The sequence below is a fragment of the Oculina patagonica genome, chromosome 3 (genome assembly GCF_052425735.1).
Source record: "Oculina patagonica isolate OP01 chromosome 3, crgOcupat, whole genome shotgun sequence".
Lineage (NCBI taxonomy): Eukaryota > Metazoa > Cnidaria > Anthozoa > Scleractinia > Oculinidae > Oculina > Oculina patagonica.
This window is the reverse complement of record NC_135760.1, coordinates 19838911-19854998: the sequence shown is the minus strand read 5'-3', so window position 1 is coordinate 19854998 and position 16088 is coordinate 19838911. Positions and strand designations below refer to the sequence as shown.

At 41.6% G+C, this 16088-nt stretch overlaps 2 protein-coding genes across 2 annotated transcripts in view; one reads left to right on the top strand and one right to left on the bottom strand.

Annotated features, from left to right (window-relative positions):
* LOC144645254 (neurofibromin-like) overlaps positions 1-4441 on the top strand; it is an 81663-nt gene extending 77222 nt beyond the window's left edge. Inside the window, exons 71-75 of the mRNA XM_078504741.1 lie at positions 1-244; positions 1073-1173; positions 1391-1536; positions 2135-2175; positions 2658-4441. The exon at positions 1-244 is cut by the window's left edge and continues 37 nt beyond it. Of these exons, the coding sequence (XP_078360867.1) occupies positions 1-244; positions 1073-1173; positions 1391-1536; positions 2135-2175; positions 2658-3029 (904 nt within the window). The 3' untranslated portion in view covers positions 3030-4441. The remainder of the gene's footprint in view (positions 245-1072; positions 1174-1390; positions 1537-2134; positions 2176-2657) is intronic.
* A 9851-nt stretch (positions 4442-14292) lies between these two features.
* On the bottom strand, positions 14293-16033 carry LOC144647038 (uncharacterized protein YwbO-like). Its single transcript, XM_078506781.1, has 3 exons — positions 15962-16033; positions 15162-15352; positions 14293-14746 (listed from the first exon to the last, which is right to left on the bottom strand). The coding sequence occupies exons 1-3, from the start codon at positions 15962-15964 to the stop codon at positions 14296-14298; spliced, it is 645 nt and encodes a 214-aa protein (XP_078362907.1). The 5' UTR covers positions 15965-16033; the 3' UTR covers positions 14293-14295.
* Between the last annotated feature and the right edge of the window lie 55 nt (positions 16034-16088).

Genomic DNA, 16088 nt, shown 5'->3' with positions numbered 1-16088 from the left:
ACGCCCAGGTGACAAAAAGGAACCCGACAGCCCCACCCTACCCTATCCAGGAAAACTGGACAGCAGCAGCATCGCCGGAAGTTCAACCTCGTTAAATACGGAACACCAAGTGTCCATTGTTATTACCACTGATGAAAATCCTGGCGACCAGGCCTTCGCTTGGCCCGCGGAATGTCAGAACATGCTCTTGGACCCAGGGATTGTGAACGACACTCAGACCCAGGCTCTGCTTTTGACCACCCTGGTAAGAGTGCAGTGTAGACGGATTTACACCCGCTTTCAGTGTTATGTGTATAGCGGCTTTTTATCGACATCCATCTTTCGACGTGCTAAACAAACACTGAAGACGGATCAAAATCCGCTAATCACAGCCCACTAGCATGACCTTCTAAACCTTTGGGCTCATTTGCTTGAAACCAACACCGGTATGCATTGGTTTTGATCGGCTCATTTCAAACAGCACGTCATGTCAAAAGATGGGTGTAGAAAGATAACTATGCATGTAACACTAAAAGCGGGTGTAAAATCGTTCCTCGACACGAAAGCAGAATTCTGCAGCTGCTCTATTGAAAACCCTTAGTACCAGCTTAAAATAGGAATACTCTAGTCTAGCTGACGATTGAAACAAATGCCCTATCGATGTTTAACATGTCTGATAGAATCGAAAATTTATGGTGTACATTTTAGTGAAAGAAACATAAGAAAGGAATACTGTATATAACTTTATAGGGAGGCATGGTGGCCAAATGGTAAGTGTGCTGGACTCCGGATCGAGTGATCCGGTTTCAGCCAAGGCCGGGGTCATTGTGTTGTGTTCTTGGGCAAGACACTTTACTCTCAACGTGCCCCTCTCTACCCAGGTGTATAAATGGGTACCGGCGAATTTACTGCTGGGGAATATCCCAGCAATGGACTAGCATCCCATCTAGAGAGGAGTATAAATGCTCCTAGTTGCTTTATGATACTGAAGCCGGAATAAGCGCCGGTCTAATGGACCACTAGGCTCGAACTCGGACTGGAACTTAATGGTGCCAGGATGATAAAACAATGTTTTTTTTTTTCGTTTTTGCAGGCAATTTTGCTAGAGCACATCACCGGGGATTTAGAGTCAAGATATTTATATGAGGTTCTCGCCGAGGCCAGCTTGGTGTTTCCAGGAGTATTCCCTGTTATGTGAGTATATTAACTTTCGAACAACCCGGCCCTGATCACCGATTTTCAATTTTTTGACCTTGAATAAACTAGGTAAACCCCAACAATAGTGTGAACACAGTGCAAGCCTCCATTTGAATCGTCACGCAACTCTCACTAGAACCGTTGCGTGACCGCCCAATAGAAGGCTTCGAGAGAGACCACTGCTAACCATGCTGTTTTTATTGTCATCACGCAGTTATAATTTATTGGATTCGGATCTCTCCATTGTGCTTGGTCATTCGGACGATGTACCCACACTGAAGGCGATACAGACCATAGTGCACTCTATGAGTGCTGTGAAACAAAATGAGGATCCTCTCATCAAGGCCAGTTATCTGTCAAGTGAGTGAAACGAACAGCTTTGTCACGTTTAAAAACTGCAGTCAAAGTGACAAGTGTTGTATGTGAATGAAATCACATGTGAACTGTGCTTAGAGTGTAGAATTTCTGTTCATAGTCGTTATGTTTGAAGTAATATATGAAACACGAGCGACAGTGTTTCATTCGAAGTGTCTGGATAACCGAGGAAACACTGTCTCGAGTGTTTGATATATCTTCTCAATCGAAACAAAATCTACGGAGTAAACGGAGAAATGAAATCGTAATAACCTATGCTAATAAAGACCGGGTATCCAAGCGTCCTTCACGATTATGATTTTCTTTGTTTTAACTAAATGAATTTTAAATGAGTTTAAGAAATTTAATGGAGCAACGTCGCGGACTGCGCTGTGTTCTTGGGCAAGACACTTAACTCTCATAGTGCCTCTCTCCACCCAGGTGTATAAAAGGGTACCGGCGAATTTAATGCTGCGGGGTTACCCTGCGATGGACTAGCATCACATCCAGGGGGAACAGAAATACTCCTAGTCGCTTCTTGCTAAGCTATGCTACTGAAACGGAAAAAAAGACGAGTTATTGTTTTCCATGCTTTCTTTTTCAGCGTTCGGATTTTCAGGATTCAGCCATTTTACAAAGTTCAAGGTAAAAATTATTGTATTTATGTTTTCATCTTTTCTTTATAACTGTCATTTTGTTTTCGACTTGAAGTTGTTGAAATAGAATAGTATCTTTGAATCCGGTTTTTCGTCTTTAACTTGAATTTCGTGAGCGTTAGCTTAGCCTGTGTGCCCCGTCTCCTATTTCCTCCACGCGGGCTAACGTTAGTTTTGAACAGTTCCATTTTATTCAAATTGCTTTTCAATAAGGTCAAAGTAAAGAGAAGGCATTGATACTCGCTTGACCCATGTTAAAAGTGTCAGAATTAAATCCAAAACCAGTCGTGACTCGCTCACACACGTTTTCCCGCTATTTGCACACGCCACGTGAATTTACTTCGCGTTTTGATTGGTTCCCTGGATTGTCTGTGTTCTTTGTGATTGGACAGAGTGATTTCTTTGGTTTTGCTTTTATGTCACTCAGTTGAAAACCGCTCTCTATCAATAAAATATTTTCGCCTTTTTCAGGAACAGAGTGGCCAAGCAAATCGTGCGCAACTGTTCGTAAAGTTCTTGGAAGCAGTTGTGGAAGTGTACGGTGTACCCATGACGGAGCAAAAAACTCATCGTTCAGGATCCGTCGCTTCAATCAAACCACTGGTACACAGCTCCAGCACAGAGGACGTAAGGGTTGCGGCTTCGTCTTCGTCTCTTTCGTCTTCCCTTAGCTCTCTGTCCGGTGCGGCAGCCGGGAAGAATCTGTTCATTCCACTGCCGTTCAAGCGCGCGAGCTCGTCTTACCGGCAAAAGAAGAGCGAAAAAGAATCACCAAAATTTCGACGGAACTGGTCGGCGAGAGGACCGAGAAGTACCTCGGCTGGAAAAATTGTGAAGCTTTAGCCGGGGAACGGTCCCAGAAATGATAGAGATCTTACTTCTCCACACAAAATCACTATCAAGTCAAGGTTGCGGATCAGGAGAATGAAGCAACCCGGAGGCCTTGCTTGATCAGAAAACCTAGTTCCTACAACCAGTACTGTACGAAGTGTATGGGAACAAGTTAGGAGAATTTGTATGTTGGAGTCTTAAAGAAATGGAAGATCGTATCAAGAGAAAAACTCAAAGAAATACAAAAAATATGACTTCAGTTCAGTAAGCAGTGACTTCTGCAGACTTAATAATTTTGATCTGAATTTATTGCAGATCTTTGGCTTCAACGATTGTAAAAAAAAAACGCGGACGTAAGCAAAGTCTATCCCTACCCTAACAGATTATCATAGTCCGTGGGAAGCCGAAAATAGCCGTGAAAACCTGAATGAAGTACATCTGAAAAACAAGGATCTATATTGTGATCCAAAGTCTTGCGAGTACGGCTCTTAAGTTTAAAATACTTTCTGTGCCTACATGATTGCTATTTTACTTCAGAAGTTGATGCTATCCTTATCCGTTCATCGTCTCTCCAATGCACATTTTGTGAGTGCGCAATCATGCTTGATCCAGCTAAAAGATATCTTTACTGTAACAAGTATACTTGCCTGTTACTATTAATTGCCCAACACGTCCATCGCTCCCTTAAAAACCTCGACTTTAAGCTGATTTATTGAGACTATACTAAGGGCGCTTTCCATAAGTCAGAACTGGCCGGCTTAACCGGTTTATTCGAGAACAGAATTCCGTTGTTTGTCAGATTTGTCCTGTCAAATCAGTCAATGCAAAAAATATTATATACTGTTGTGGTTGATTTGTGGGAAAATCTTGTGGAAAAGGTCCATTTGACATTCAAAACCACCGGACCGGCCGGCCATTTCTGACTTATGGAAAGGGCCCTAAGATTTTTTCCGATTGGTCAGATGTACTACGCGACTTTGATGCCCAAAAAGTTTTATTCTTGCTATCTATCAAGCTTACTGTGGTTTAACTTAAATACAAATACAAATTTTATTAACACTCCCCGACGGGGCTATTTAGTGTTAATTATCTAATTTAACTAATTTTACGCACGGTGACAAATAAGCACACTTAACGTAAATGACAAAGCTTAAAACACGTTTCACGAAAAGATCGAATCGTACATTTTTGTTCTCGAATTGTCCAAATATGGATATCACGGATTCTTGTAAAATAATCTTTCGTGTAAATATTAATATTTTATCATGGAATTAAAATTGCAAATCTAAGGTTTGCTCGGGTTCGGGATAGAAATAGTAAATGTGATTATAATGAAGTAAAATCAGGTCTAATTTAGAATTTTACTTTTAAAATGAAAATTGTACATAGTAAAAGTGGTCTCGTATAAAATATATTTTACTTTCTACAGCAGTTCTCTCGTTTATCACGAGTCGTTGGGGTGAGAAAGGAAGAGTGAAGAGTTGTAGAACACCGGTAACTCGTACTCGGATAGCCGGTTCCGGAAAAAGGGCCAAAGAAGACTGTTCTCGAACACCCCGCTGACTCGAACTAACTTCCATTTCCCTTGGATTTGATCTCACTTTTCAGTCATTTTTACTCGGTTTACTCGAACTGGGATAACTCGAAAACCCCGCTAACTCGAACTAAATTTCGTTTCCCTTCATCAAAAATTTGGGTCAATATTACCCCGATAACTCGGGTTCCGGTTCTTGCAACTCGCCACGGTTGCCCATTGATTGGAGCAACCAACAGGTACAGATCACGTATTTGACAGTCATTTTCCACTCTTATAAGAATGTATGATCGTGTTAGAGTTTCTGACGAGATTAGTTTAATTTACGCTGTACTGTATACTGAAGTGCTGAAAAATCAGTGAAATATCAATTATTAACCTGACAAAGTAAATATTCAATCAACCCCGATAACTCGAATTGTTTTTCGTCTCCCTTCAGGGTTCGAGTTACCGGGCTTCAACTGCATTCAAACTAGCCTACAATGCAGTGAGTCTCCTCTTTTTACGACCAGCGGGTTAGTAGTTAGGCGAGCCGGGCGGCCATCCTTGATCTGAATGCTGAGAGAGCCTGGGGCGCACAAGGTGTGACTCCACGTCTGAAATCTCTCCGCTCGCACCATTGCTAGTGTACAGTTAGGCCATCCCAATAAAATGTTTCGCTTCCCATCGCCCCGTCTCTTGTGATGTTGGGTCGGTCGGTCGGGCAAAGAAAAAAGAAAGAAAAAAGAATGAACGTTTGAAGGAAGAAAGCCTGGTTACAAAGTCAACGCGAAAACGTGGTCTTTTCGTTCGTTCCGCGAAAATCATCCTGGACAGACCACTTTATTCGTCGGCTTCTGATGCCCTCGTAGCTTTAAAGTGGCTTAACCTAGAACAACGTAGATTTTATCATCGCTGTATATATGTTTATAAGTGTATAAATGGACTTATGGATCACTCTATGGAGTTACTAGCTAACAGGGACATTCATAGCTATAACACAAGGAATAAAGACATGCTTAGGCTACCTCATGTAACCAAAAATTGGGGAAAGCAGAGAGTGTGTTATCACTCTCTGAAAGACTGGAATAACCTAGACAGAGACACTAGAAATGCACTTGATTTTGTAAATTTTAAGCGTAGCGTTCTAAGTAGGTTTTTTAGTTAATTCTTTCTTTTGTATTCAAGTTAGTTTTTAATAATAGTTTTTAATTCTTAGGTATTTTTCGTTTTATTGTATATAGTCTTATTAAGTATTTTTAATCTTAGTTAGGACCTTTCTGAAAACCACTGTATAGTGAATGAAGGCTTCCTAATAAAAGATTATTATTATTATTATTATTATTATTATTATTATTATTATTATTATTATTATTATTATAAACAAGGAGATCGCATCATAACAATAAATTTGTTGTTTTAACAACAATTGGCGCACAATCTTGTAATCTTGCAATCTTTTATTAAAATAAAACAGGATCGTGTGCTTGTAAATTAAAGTACTTTTATCGATACTTCTTCTTTGATTAGTGCATCTGGAATTTTTTTTTTTTTTTTTTTTTTACTTTTCGAAAAAAAAGGGTCGGTCGGGCGATGGGAAACGAAACAGTTTATTAGGATGGCCTAACGTGAATTTAATCGGATCGCGAGGGAAAGATCTCGGCTCAACATCTCCAAAACCAAACACTCACTGGATGCTGTTGATATGAGGTTCCAGAGGTAATTTTTAGCGCACGTTGAAAATGAAAGTCTCAGACAGCGAAGGCGGGATGTTGCGTCGAACTGTTTGTTTGTTGAACCCCAGATAGGGTAGCCTGGGTTTGTGCTCTGGCCAGAAGAGACCCTTGCATCAAATTGGAGAGCGAATAAAAGATGTTACTTCCATAAGCGAATTTGATCATTGCGCACGTCTTGGAAAAAGTTTCCTGTTTGAAAACTATAATTTACAGATTTGCTTGAAAACCATTTTGCAGTTTGAATTTGAATCGAGACTTGCAAATTTGTAGAATGAAGAACACGACAACAGTGGATTTTGCACTAATAAAAAGAAACATTTTCAAAAAGCTTCGCAAACTCCATTTTGCTTAGTAAAGGGAAATAGTGAAGCAGAACAAAGGGGCGGGCGTACAGAATCGAAAACGAGGCTGCGTGCCTCGTTTGCACGCGCACGTGCAACCAATCTGGAACACGTCAATTGCTAATAATATTTGCGTCACAATTAAAAATTCAGAAAGAGTTTTTTTTTTCCGAAGGTAGACTTGCGTAATCATGGGGAGTTGCAATTCAGTGATTTGCTCAGATAACCCAGTCGAGGAAGTCGGGAAAATCGAAAAAGACGAGAGAAAAATGAAAAGCGAAGATATTGAGGAAACGCCCGTTGTTGCGATCCACATTCGATGCCCATCAAACACGGGTTCACGGGAATCTCCGCTTGAATCAAGACAAGACACCGGGTCTGCCGCGGCAGTATCCGGTAGCGTTGAAACTCTTGGTAACGAAGCCGACGATGAGTTATCATCAGATACCTCGTTATTTGTTTCGGAAGACGAGTGTGATGTCTCTCACTCACAAGAAAACACTTCGGACAAAAGGGTGAAGTCTTGCTTACAAAGGAATGTTCGAAGTCATGGACTTGGCCAACAAAACGATGACCAGTCCGATGCGTTAACATCGGTGGAGAATCCGGTTTTTCTCGTTCGAAGAATGAGCGCCAATCGAAAGAACAGAGAAATGGTGGAGATGGTGCGAGAAACTGGGCAAAGGAGCGCCCTGGGCCATCCGGACTCCACAAGGGACCCAACATTTCATTGCCACAGCGCCCTTCGAAATGGGAACAAGTGTATTCTAAGAAGCTCAAGCAAGAACAACAGCTTGCCGAAGAAAAGCTGAAGAGAAAACCACAGCGCGTCCGCAGCCAAGAAGAAGAAATGCACACCAACAAACTACGACTCATAAAGAAGATTAAAAATGCCATCAAGAGAAAGGCTGTACAGGAACCCGACAGCCGTGCCGCGGTTCTGCCAACCGATGAAACCATTGCGCGAATTTTTGGCGTGACCGTGGAAGACTGCCGCGACAGCAGCTCAAAAAACAGCTCTAGATGCTGCAGTCCTGCAAGTACAAGTACATCCACCTCCAGTTCGTGGGACAGTTCTATGACTTCTGATGAAGACCTTGAAGAACCAAGAACTGACCGCCACTTCAGAGAGGTTCAAACAGTCTCGGAAAGCGCGGACAACCAGCGCGAGAACGGCGCAGAAACAAGACCGCGCGTCACTGTCTCGCGAAGAACTTTCACCATACCGAGAAGAAATCTGCAGAAACCAAGCATTGGCCTTCCTGTCATCAACGGAGTCAAATCAAGTTCAGAGAGCTTTGAAAACGGTCACAACAGCGTGGAAACAAGGACTCCTTCCACCAACAACTTAAACTGGGATTCCTGGGACAGTTCCACAACTCCGGATGAAGAATTGGAGGAACCAAACGTTGGCCAACAAGACACGGTGGAAAACTCAGTCTCAGAAAGCGCAGTCAAGGTGCAAGCGAGGGGAACGAATAGTCCTTGCACCATCAACTCATGGGACCTTTCCACATCCGCGGAAAGTGAGGATGAATTAACCTTGGAGTCGGTCAGCCCATGGGAAAGTCCCCCAACTCCTGATGAAGAGTTCCAGGAGCCAAGCACGTCAGGAAGTGAAAAGAACGAAGAGAATGATGCGAGAACATGTTCTTTACGCGACAGTTCAAACAACGCTGAGGAAGATATGGAGAAGGAAACTTTGGAAATTGCGACCAATGTACAGAAGAAGGCGACGAAGACTCGCAGATGGTTTCGATTCAAAAAGAACAAGGTCGCTCCTCTCTGAGGAGTTGACGAAGACTACACACCCTGGGGCCAAGGGGTTTGGTGGCTAATGAAGTAAGTTGTACACGAGAGAGGGAATAGTTAAGTCGTGCTTAATCCTTGTGCTTCGCGCTCAGTGTACGCAGTATATACCGTAAAATTCTGGTAATAAGTCCTCTCCCTTCATGAATAAATTAAAGTTCCTGTAATCTAGAACAAAAATACCCTTTCATATTAAGCCTTCCCTACCCCCGAATATAACCCCATAAACCCGCTATTTCCTTCTGATAACAAGCCCGTCTCTTACCCCCCAAACCCCCTTCTTATAATAATCCCCCCAAAAGCCCCCTACATAAAAGATCCCCCAACCCCCTGATGCATATAGCCACCTCTACCTCCCCTTTCCATAATAAGCCACCCCAACATTACACTCATGATCAACCCCACCCCAGCAATAACCTCACCCCCAACTCCCTCCTGCCCCATAATAGCTACCCCAAATGTTTGATCACCACCCCCCCTCCCCCCCCAACAAAAACAAATATAAAACACACACATTTTGAACAAAACTAATCCCAGGGCTCATTATCAGCATTTTGCGGTATATACTGTGTGTGGTGAGCACGAAGCATAGGGCTTCTGCATTACTTAACTATTGCCTTTCACATGTACACTTAGTTTCATTTTCTCCCAAACCGCTTGGTCCCAGATATACTCTTAAAACTTGTCGTTTGCGCTGAGAACACTACTGCTTGGAATTAAAGCACTTTTTGTCTTTTTGCATTTATAAGAATCAAGACAAACAAGACGCATGCTCGGGAAAGACTGAACAAAAAACTTCATCACAAAGGAATAATGGAAAATACTGTAAATATTTTTAATGGCTTAGTCACTTCTTTGTCCAACAATATTCCAAAACAAAATTCTTAAACCACTGTACACAAGCTTTTTATCTTTGAGAGACAATGTGATGAACAGTAGAATTATTCAAAGCATTTTTTTAACATACCGGTAAAACTTTTAAGTTAACAACCCTTAATCAGTGCCTTGTTCTGGGGCAATGAAAATATCAATTGCACTGAGATTTAACTTTCTTGTAAATAAATTGCTTTTATTATTTGTTGAATTGTCTCTTAGATATAGTTTATCTAAATAACGGTTACTCAAATCAGGCACCAGTTCAAAGTGTTTATTCAGTGTTAGTAACATTTGTTAATATAAAGTCTCACCAGCGACTTCAAAGGAAGACAGCAAGACAAGAAGAAATTTTGGTTTGTATCTGATCTAAAAATGTTGGTAAAAAACGTATAAAACTGAATTTTCGGTAACTCTCTGCTACCTTCATCAGAGTTTAAATTGATGCAAAAACAAAAACTGCAAAAATGCAAAAACTGAACCAATTTAAACTCTGATGAAGGTAGCAGAGAGTTACCGAAAATTCAGTTTTATACGTTTTTTACCAACATTTTTAGATCAGATACAAACCAAAATTTTTATTATGTCAAACACTGATCGCCCTAGTAACATCAAGACAAGAAGACATTGAAAGTAACTTTCATTTACTTTACTCTTAGCTCTCATGTGTGACTAGCCTGTTCTAGGCCTTAAGTTCGTTGGGGAACAGCAGCATTTAAGCAAAGTATGTCGAGTGGAAAATATCTGCTCCAAATGGAATGTCTGAAACGGCCTAACATGCATGTGACCCTATAACAGCAAGAGCCTATGAACCTCTAATCTAATTCACTGAGTCAGCTTTCCTTGGCCGCCTATCTCTGTCACTTGGGATGAACGGGAGTGGAATCTCATAGGCGAACTTTCAGTGCTGCTGATAAAATGCTAAAGAATGAAGAGGAAGAGGAATTATATGCGATGCACTAGCATCTCAGGCAGGGCGAGAAGCAATAGCAAACACTCCAAATCGGGAAAGAAAGTTCATGAATACCAGTTCTTAATTGTAAGTCATTCGCTTCCCAAGTTGCGCATTCCTTTAAAGAAGGACATCTCATTGTCTCAATCCAGTCTGATTGCTCCATTTAATTCCCGAAATTCTAACTTTTTCTGCGAGTAACAATACTTAATAAAAAGTTCTGGCTTTACTTTCAGTGTCGGCACATGCCGCCATCTTGCATAATTTAGCTATCTTCAATTTAAAAGGCCTGGCTAAACTAGGAAACATTGTTCCGGAAACATGCATTGTCGCGGACGCAAATGTTTCGCAGTTTTGCCACGCGGGAAACATATGTTGCAGAAACAAATTTTGCTTCACGTAAACAACTGTTTCTGCCTCAGGTCAAAAACATTTTTGCTTCCCGCAAACAATGGAAGCAATGTTGTCTAGTTAATGCACATGCGTGACACTTTCTTCCTGGAACATTTTTTATAAGTTTAGCCACTCGAGCAGCAAACCATTTTCCTTGATTCCCGCTAATTTAGCCACCTGGGAAACATGACAAGGAACAATGTTTCCGCAACAATGTTTTCTAGTTTAGCCAGGCCATGCAAGTTTGATCATTGTGCACGTCTTGAAAGTATTTTCCTGTTTGAAAATTATGTTTACGGATTTGCTTGATTTTCATCTGAATTTTAATCCTCCGCGGAAGTTAATTGAAACTTGCAAATTTATAGAACGACATCAGTAGGATTTGCACTGATAAAAAAATTCATTTTCAAAAAGCTTCGCACCTAATTTTGCTAAGTGAAACAGAAAAATACCGGACAGAATCGAAAACGAGGCTGCGTGCCTCGTTTGCACGCGCACGTGCAGCCAATCTGGAACACGTCAATTGCTAATAATATTTGCGTCACAATTAAAAAAGACAGAATGAGTTTTTTTCGTTCGAAAGTAGATTCGCGTTATCATGGGGAGTTGCAATTCAGTGATTTGCTCAGATAGCACAGTCGAGAAAGTCGGAAAAATCGAAAAAGACGAGAGAAAAAAGAAAAGCGAAGATATTGAGGAAACGCCCGTTGTTGCAATCCACATTCGATGCCCTTCAAACACGGGTTCATGGGAATCTCCGCTAGAATCAAGACAAGACACCGGGTCTGCCGCGGTGGTATCTGGTAGCGTTGAAACTCTTGGCAACGAAGCAGACGATGAGTTATCATCAGATACATCATCATTTGTGTCAGAAGACGGGTGTGATGTCGCTCACACACAAGAAGAAGATTTCGACAAGAGGCTGAAGTCTTGCTTACCAAGGAATGCCAGAAATCATGGGCTTGGCAAGCAAAACGATGACCAGTCTGATGCGTTAACATCGGTGGAGAATCCGGTTTTCTCTCGTTCGAAGAATGAGCGCCAATCGAAAGAACAGAAAAATGGTGGAGATGGTGCGAGAAACTGGGCAAAGGAGCGCCCTGGGCCATCCGGACTCCACAAGGGACCCAACATTTCATTGCCACAGCGCCCTTCGAAATGGGAACAAGTGTATTCTAAGAAGCTCAAGCAAGAACAACAGCTTGCCGAAGAAAAGCTGAAGAGAACACCACAGCGCGTCCGCAGCCAAGAAGAAGAAATGCACACCAACAAACTACGACTCATAAAGAAGATTAAAAATGCCATCAAGAGAAAGGCTGTACAGGAACCCGACAGCCGTGCCGCGGTTCTGCCAACCGATGAAACCATTGCGCGAATTTTAGGCGTGAACGTGGAAGACTGCCGCGACAGCAGCTCAAAAAACAGCTCTAGAAGCTGCAGTCCTGCAAGTACAAGTACATGCACCTCCAGTTCTTGGGACAGTTCTATGACTTCTGATGAAGACCTTGAAGAACCAAGAACTGACCGCCACTTCAGAGAGGTTCAAACAGTCTCGGAAAGCGCGGACAACCAGCGCGAGAACGGCGCAGAAACAAGACCGCGCGTCACTGTCTCGCGAAGAACTTTCACCATATCGAGAAGAAATCTGCAGAAACCAAGCATTGGCCTTCCCGTCATCAACGGAGTCAAATCAACTTCAGAGAGCTTTGAAAACGGTCACAACAGCGTGGAAACAAGGACTCCTTCCACCAACAACTTAAACTGGGATTCCTGGGACAGTTCCACAACTCCGGATGAAGAATTGGAGGAACCAAACGTTGGCCAACAAGACACGGTGGAAAACTCAGTCTCAGAAAGCGCAGTCAAGGTGCAAGCGAGGGGAACGAATAGTCCTTGTTCCATCAACTCATGGGACCTTTCCACATCCGTGGAAAGCGAGGATGAATTAACCTTGGAGTCGGTCAGCCCATGGGAAAGTCCCCCAACCCCTGTTGAAGAGTTCCAGGAGCCAAGCACGTCAGGAAGTGAAAAGAACGAAGAGTATGATGCGAGAACATGTTCTTCACGCGACAGTTCAAACAACGCTGATGAAGATATGGAGAAGGAAACCTTGGAAATTGCGACCAATGTACAGAAGAAGGCGACGAAGACTCGCAGATGGTTTCGATTCAAAAAGAACAAGGTCGCTCCTCTCTGAGGAGTTGACGAAGACTACACACCCTGGGGCCAAGGGGTTTGGTGGCTAATGAAGTAAGTTGTACATGAGAGAGGGGATAGTTAAGTCGTGCTTAATCCTTGTGTTCGCGCTTAGTGTACGCAGTATATACCGTAAAATTCTGGTAATAAGTCCTCTCCCTTCATGAATAAATTAAAATTCCTGTAATCTAGAACAAAAATACCCTTTCATATTAAGCCTTCCCTACCCCCGAATATAACCCCATAAACCCGCTATTTCCTTCTGATAACAAGCCCGTCTCTTACCCCCCAAACCCCCTTCTTATAATAATCCCCCCAAAAGCCCCCTACATAAAAGATCCCCCAACCCCCTGATGCATATAGCCACCTCTACCTCCCCTTTCCATAATAAGCCACCCCAACATTACACTCATGATCAACCCCACCCCCAACTCCCTCCTGCCCCATAATAGCTACCCCAAATGTTTGATCACCATCCCCACCCCCCCCCCCCCCCCAACAAAAAGAAATATAAAACACACACATTTTGAACAAAACTAATCCCAGGGCTCATTATCAGCATTTTGCGGTATATACTGTGTGTGGTGAGCACAAAGCATAGGGCTTCTGCATTACTTAACTATTGCCTTTAACATGCACACTTAGTTTCATTTTACCCTAAACCGCTTGGTCCCAGATATACTCTTAAAACTTGTCTTTGCGCTGAGAACACTACTGCTTGGAATTAAAGCACTTATTTGTCTTTTTGCATTTATAAGAATCAAGACAAACAAGATGCATGCTCGGGAAAGACTGAACAAAAAACTTCATCACAAAGGAATAATAAAAAATACTGTAAATATTTTTAATGGCTTAGTCACTTCTTTGTCCAACAATATTCCAAAACAACATTCTTAAACCACTGTACACAAGCTTTTTATCTTTGAGAGACAATGTGATGAACAGTAGAATTATTCAAAGCATTTTTTTTACATACCGGTAAAACTTTTAAGTTAACAACCCTTAATCAGTGCCTTGTTCTGGGGCAATGGAAATATCAATTGCACTGAGATTTAACTTTCTTGTAAATAAAATGCTTTTATTATTTGTTGAATTGTCTCTTGGATATAGTTTATCTAAATAACGGTTACAAAGTGTTTATTCAGTATAACTAACATTAGTTAATTTTACGTATCACCAGTGACTTCAAAGCAAGACAGCAAGACATGGAAAGTAACTTTTTTCACTTTCTCACTTGCTTTACCATTAGCTCTGGTGTGACTTGCCTGTTCTAGGCGTTTGGTTAGTTGGGGAGCACCAGCATATGGGCAAAGAATGGCGAGGTTTAAATATCTGCTCCAAATGGAAATGGCTGAAATGGGCTAATGTGTGAACCCATAACACCATGAGCCTGTTACTATGGTAACACAACACTTGTCTTTGGTGAGAAGTGTTGTGTTACACTCCAAATAATTTTAAAAGAAGACTATTGGGTTAAATGACTGAATGCCGCTAAAAATCGTTCTGTGCCTTGGGCCCCTGACAAAGTTACTGCCTTCTTTTGTTTATCGCTGCTAGATATAACAAAATATGGAACACCAGATATCTTCATTTGAGATTTTGCACGAGAATCTTCAGACAAAACCAAGTCCAAGTCATGCGATGACTTGAGGTAATCCTCAGCACCTTCTAACCCCAGCTCTTTGGCAGCCTCAATCAATGTGTCAACATTACTGACGTTTTTACCATCTTCATAAATCATACGAAACAGAAGATCTTTAGCTTTCCCTTGTCCTTCAGGTCCTTTCTGTATTCCAGCTAGATGAATTAAACGGTGGCCATGTAAAGAATTTGGCCAGTTTTTCCAGTTCTTGAATTCCAGTCCATCTTGTTGTCCTGCTTTTCTTAGTGATCGTGTCCACCCATCACTTCCCCACCTTAAAAAGCAAGGAAGCGATAAAAAAATCAATCAATCAATCAATCAATCAATCAATCAATCACAAGCAAGCAATCTATCAGTCACAAAACCAGTCAATCTAGATTAATCATTCAATCAATAAGTCAATCCATCAGTCATTCAATCTGTCTATCAAATAATCAAGCTAGCAGTCTATTAATCAACCAGTCAATCAATCAATTAATCACACAAGCAAATAATCAAGCAACCTATCAATTAATCAATTAGTCAATCAATCAATCAGTCGAGCAATCAATCTGTTAAATACTTGCCTATCTGTCTGTATTTCTATATCGGGGGGGGGTGGATACATGTGATGACTGGGGGGGCAGCTTCTGTCTGTCTAACTGGCTGACTAGAAATCAGTTGTTTACTATTAAAAATTGTGATTTTACCTTCTTGTATTGTATGCCATATAATCTTCACCCATCGTAGCCGTATTTTTGTCAATGATGTATGGGTGCCAGTTGACAGTGATACTGGCTTTACTGGCTTCTGTGAACTGCTGAATTGCTTTGTCTAGGCGTCTCTTGCCAACATAACACCAGGGACAGGACAGGTCAGAATATACATCAATGTTGATCATCTGTATAAAGTAAAACATGAAAAAAATGATCTGGCTGGATAAATTACTATTCAGTGGATAACATAGTTTGCTTTGTCAACACCTATCTGCTGGTCAGTGATTTATCCAGAGAATAGTCATTAGGGTTACAAATCTTTGTAAGACTGGGTCCTGGATAAAACATGCAACAGACCGTATAATGGTATAATTGTCTGCTTATTAAATACCATGGAGGGGAGAGTGGGGGGAGGGGGGCTGGCTACGATGTTTGCAGTGTTACTACTGATAGGGTTGAAAAATCGTGTTTTGTTTTTACCTGATAGGCTGTTAAAAAAAAAACGTTTAATGGAAAGTTTAATGGACTTAAATAAACAGGAACTAGCTGTCAAAAATGTTGCCTTTGCCGAGTTTTTTTTACTTATACACACTTCTTCTTTACGTAGATCGACATCAAAACTACCCTGCGAGCAGAGTTCCCTTTGACTGCTCGTAGGGTACACCAAAATTGACACCAAAACAAATGTCACGAGAACGGATAGCGGAGGAAGGATGCATGAATAACAGATCGGAGACTTTTTTCCTGTAAACATTGTCCTACGACTGACGAGGTACAATTGATAGGTAACTTACCATGTCAGTTCCAAAAGTTTCCTCAGAAGTACGCAGAAAATTTCGCTTCAAAAAGCTTTACTTCACTTCCCTTCAAGCGAAAGCCAGTTCCCAGGTTCAGCGCTGATTATTTGCTCGTTGCTTTCCG